We start from the raw sequence: 5,221 nt of genomic DNA on the forward strand, positions 1-5,221 counted from the left end.
TACAATTTAAACTGAATTAGTAAAAATAGCATACAATAAAATTGGAAACAAACTGAATTGATTTCAGCAATTCACCCCAGGGTTTGATGGAGAAGGAATAAACCTGACGTGTAAGTAATCCAACATTCACTGTATTCTTTCTTCGTAACATGGGCCATTTTGCTTCTGTAGCAATCAATTCAAAGTGTATTGTTTCACACTGGTCTGTCATGAGTTTACTGTGGAGAAAAACTGCAAAAACAGATCATAGCCAATCAATTCAAATAATAATAAAAACTCAAACCAATCGATTTGCCAACCAATCTTTAATCCGACTGTTAGATTGACTCTGTTAATCTAACAGTCTGTTAGATTAACAGAAAAACTCTGTTAAGAAACCAATGCTATGGGTAGGCCGACAAGCTAGAACAGACACTAAGAAGCTAGAAACAGGTTTGATTAATGAACCCTCGATCCTGACCTTAGCTCCGGTTCCCCTTCAGCACAAAACATTTGGCTCAAAAAGGGAGACTATACCTGCATTCTATTTGAAAAGAAAAAAAATGTAACTTTCTGACTTTCAGAATTTTCTAAAATAAATCCCCCTTTTAACTCTTCACGCCTCCCTTTTAAGAGCTTTGCCTCAGGGCACCCCTCCATCCTACAAAGACCCCCACTGGGGGGCGCTACCGACCCCAGTTCAGAGTGTGTGCTTGCGTGGGGGGTGGGGGGTGGGGGTTGGGGGGGGGAGGTGGGTGGTGATGATGCCATACTCCCTTCTAAAGTTGCCATCATTCATTCGACAGAACTTGGCTAATCTGAACCGCTGAGCTTCAACACAAAAAAAAATATATATATAAATAAATCACACCATCCACCCACCCGGAGCTTCTCCTGGGAGCGGCAGGCCAGCTCTGGTCATTGTGTGGTCTTCCCCTGGGCTCCAGCAGCACATGATTTATGGAGCTGTTCAGCTGTACTGTAGCCGGCTGCTCCGCTAATGGAGGCTGCAGTAAAGACCTCAAGCGTAGTGTGTACTTTTTTTTTTTTTACTCAGGGTATCACCCGTTGCCAGACTGTTCCGTTGCTCGCACTTTTCTATGTCCTGAGATGGCTCTCGAAGAGGTTTACGTTGTGTTTTGCTCCGTACACACTCACACATACTCGAAATGGGATCCTCAGTCGACTGGTTTGGATTCGAGTCAGGCAGCGGGGATAGGGCTGCTCATGAATCGCCCAGAGGGCCTCGGGAGGCTCCTGTCAGACAGAGGGAACAGGTGTAGCAGAGGACTGGACTGCCGTAGCCCTGGCCAGCCAGGAGGAAAAGAGTGTTCATTAATCTGGGCCCAGTGAGACAGGAACCTTTGTAGTCTCATAAATAGCCCCAGACCCTTACCTGATACTTCTCTGTGACCCGTCGAGAGCCCTGCACGTTGCTGTACAACGTCCTGAACAGTTCCATGTGTGCACGCGCGTGTGTGTCTGCACATGTGTGCGATGACACATACCACATAGGAGATATCAATCTGTGTTAGCACGTGCACTGGGAAAGCTGTAATGAACGTCCAACTCTCCACCTACCTACCTCTCTCTCTCTCTCTCTCTCTCTCTCTCTCTCTCTCTGTCTCTCTCCCCCCCCCCTGTTGTGACCCTGACAGCCATGTACAAAAGGTTGGAGATAAGATGAAGTGTGCTGGGAACGTGATCCAAGATTCTTGCGTTCCCTCCCAACCCCCCCCCCCCCCGCCCCCCCCCCCCACCGTCGCATGTTCCTGGACATGAAACACACCGCACCACCAGGGAGATGGACAGAGAGGGAGGTCCGCACATCAGAAGAAGAGAAATGCCACAGGTGTGTGCTACGGTTCACAGTGAGATGACGCTGGAGAGCCGCCCCTCACAGACTGCATAATGGCAGAGAAGAAAGTAACTGCACTTCTATCAGTTTTTTCTTTTTTTTTCCAATTTCATCACATTTTAATTTGCATTGAACTCAAAGAAACAGTTTCATCTACCCCGCAAATTCAACAAAGGGCCCAACCGGGACCCCAGAAACCGCAGGCGGCCACCGAAATCTTTTATGCTACACTTGAACCTGAAATCGCTTTAAAAACCGAAAAAAACGGCAACAGTGTTTAATTCCAGGAAATAGCCAGGCCCTTATTTTTGGCGGGCCCCCGCTTTGACAGGGAATTAATATTCGCGCGAGTCGCATTGAGCTCCACAGAACGAAGGGGCCTGGCGGAAAGCCCAGGCTAGGCCCGGCACGGCCATGAGCCATGGACCCCCAGGCCCCGCATCCTCTCAGGCTCACCCTCCCATGACCCTCGTCGCTCGCCCCCGCCCCGCCCATGCCGCACTGCGAGCGGCTTGTTCTGAGCTGTCGGGGAACTTGTTGGAGGGGGTATTCTGCCCCCCCCCCCCCCCCCCGAAGATGGTTGCTAACTAGCTCGCCCTGTGGTCATCTGGTCATCACATGTTGGGGCAGTTGGAGGATGGATGGGGGATGGATGGGGGGGGGGGTGGTGGTGGTTATGCCCGCTGGGAGCTGAAACAGAGCCACCTGCTGCCCAATAATGCCCCTCCACTCCTCACCCCTCCCTCCTCTGCCCTCTCAAAGCTCCCAGCCTTCTCCGTTTACCAAACAGCCCCAACCCCCCCCCCCCCCCCACACACACACACACACGCACACACAAAACACACACACACACACACACACACACACACAACTACCGCCGCTGTTTGCCATTTGCCATGGGAGGGAGAGCGGGGGTGGTGGTGGTGGGGGGGGGGGGGGGGGGGGGGGCTGTGTTTATGTCACCCATCCCACTGTCCAGGGGAGAGGATTCAGAAAGATGTGTGTGTGTGTGTGTGTGTGTGCATGTGTGCATGTGTGCGCGCGTGCGCGCGTGTGCGTGGGTGGAGGGGTGAAGAGACAAGCAGCTGAGGACTAATGAGGTATAATGAGGGCTAATAGTGGAAAAGCCATCTAGAAGCCGTGACCTTGGCATTATCAGCGATGGCCGCAACCATAACACGTCTAAAAACAGCCTGGGAAACAAGCTGGAACAACGGCGCCGTCTCACGCATCCCCGCTAGCGCCCTCGCCCCGCCATGTTTCAGGGAGAGGCATCGGATTACCACGGAATTATCTGCAATTATAAAGATTTTTTTTTTTTTTTTTGTGCGGTAGGTCCGGCAGTAGGAGTCGGACTCCCGGTTGACTCCAGCTGCCTGCCGCCGTGGTCAGGGTTTGACAAATTGTGAGAGGGGAAGAACATGGCTGTGAATGTTAATTATCGTGTTTTGAAACGGGAGGAGTTTGTTTATTTGCAGTATCCATTTTGAGCATCGTTTGGGGGGGGGGGGGGGTGCCTTCTTGGATGTCAGGGATTACAGTGACTGTGTGGTATCGCCGGTGTTGTTGTCCACATCAGCGGAAACGGGACTGAAAACAAACCTGAGATGTTGTAAATATCGTGTCATGAGTCGAGTTATTGAGGGAAACTCCTTCCGCTTTTTCAAATGTATCAAAAGTCTTCAGTCTAGTTTGGCGATGTCCATCGACATAATTCCCAACCTCAATACATAGCACGTATGATATTATGAGTTGACTCCAGCAAGAACAATACCCTATTAATCTATTGTATACTCTTTGAAATACTGTTAACTGCTAACAGCTAACTGGCTCAATTGTAGTGGGTTTTCATTTCTAAACATTTTTAACGCTAAGGGAAGAACAACATTTCACAGACAGACTCTGTTAAATGTTTTGGTATTTGATAAAACCAAGACATGGCAAACACCATCATAGGATAACAACGGCATTTTTCTTTCATACTGCAAATACTACTCAATCAAGTTACTGTGGCCTGCAAATACCACCCATATGGAATGTAGCATATTTACAGCATAGATTCGTATCACAAACACAAACACACAGACACACACACACACACACACACACTGATCAGGGACAGACTGCTTAGTGTGCAGACTGGGGAACCTGACAAGGTGAAACCGTTTATGGGGCAGCCAACACAAGCAGTTCACAGACCATAACTCCCTGTCCCTATGCTTTCTGTTTGACCATAAATTACACAGCTACAAGGCCCAAGGGACCTCATTCATCTAGCCCCTGGCCACCACCAGGGTACTGTCTGCTGTGTGTGCGTGTGCACGTGCTTGTGCGTCGGTGTGTGAGAGAAAACTCGATGCATTTGCGGGTCTAACTTACACCGGTTTATTTATTATGCATGCTACTGTAATGAAGGCCCATAGTTGTAAACTACTGTTTGGTGTATAAGGTACCCATTTGAATAACGCAACATCCATATTGTATGTCACTGTGTGTGTCTTAAACACTACACAGCTACGTGTGTGTGTGTGTGTGTGTGTGTGTACACATGTAGCTGTGTAGTGTTTAAGACATGTGTGTGTGTGTGTACACATGTAGCTGTGTAGTGTTTAAGACACGTGTGTGTGTGTGTGTGTGTGTGTGTGTGTACACATGTAGCTGTGTAGTGTTTAAGACACGTGTGTGTGCGTGTGTGTGTGTACACATGTAGATGTGTAGTGTTTAAGACGTGTGTGTGTGTGTGTGTGTGTGTGTGTGTGTACACATGTAGCTGTGTAGTCGTGTTTAAGACACGTGTGTGTGTGTGTGTGTGTGTGTGTGTGTGTGTGTGTGTGTGTGTACACTACACATGTAGCTGTGTAGTGTTTAAGACACGTGTGTGTGTGTGTGTGTGTGTGTGTGTGTGTTCTGGTAGCTCTATCAGGAGTAAATCATGCACCATACATCTCATTTCAATCATTCATTCCGGCTGGACAGGTCGGCCTGGGGGGGTGGTACCCAAGGCTAAAAAGACTGTGTTTGATGGACAGGTGGCCGTGTTTTGTCCCTTTGGATTGTCAGAAGTGTGTCTGTGTGCGTGTGCGTGCGTGTGTGTGGACTACCCGTTTTTTGATGCATCACTCGCAGCATCAAAGGTCTCCTTTTGACGGATTTGTCAGACTGTGTTCAACGTTCAAAGAATGTTGAGGCTTCAGGACAGAAACATTCCCACTTCCTGAAACACTTCCTGGTTAGACTGCAGCCTTGGGCGTTTAGAGGAGGAACCATTGGTCCATTTAGAGTCATATCAAGAGTGGGTTCCACCTTGTCAAGCCATATCCTTGTGGTCTAGGTTTCTTATAATGGACCTGGTTATGTTATCAGTTATGCATTATCTGTACTGAA

The 5,221-nt window shown here is 48.7% G+C and overlaps 1 protein-coding gene across 1 annotated transcript in view; it reads right to left on the minus strand.

Annotated features, from left to right (window-relative positions):
- The window catches only part of cdca2 (cell division cycle associated 2), a gene marked incomplete at its 5' end in the record, with an annotated part of 29,465 nt that extends 28,024 nt beyond the window's left edge, over positions 1-1,441 (minus strand). Inside the window, one exon of the mRNA XM_084468141.1 lies at positions 1,376-1,441. Coding sequence (XP_084324267.1) covers positions 1,376-1,441 — 66 coding nt within the window. The remainder of the gene's footprint in view (positions 1-1,375) is intronic.
- Between the last annotated feature and the right edge of the window lie 3,780 nt (positions 1,442-5,221).

The sequence above is a fragment of the Micromesistius poutassou genome, assembly GCF_964030765.1.
Source record: "Micromesistius poutassou genome assembly, chromosome: 5".
NCBI lineage: Eukaryota > Metazoa > Chordata > Actinopteri > Gadiformes > Gadidae > Micromesistius > Micromesistius poutassou.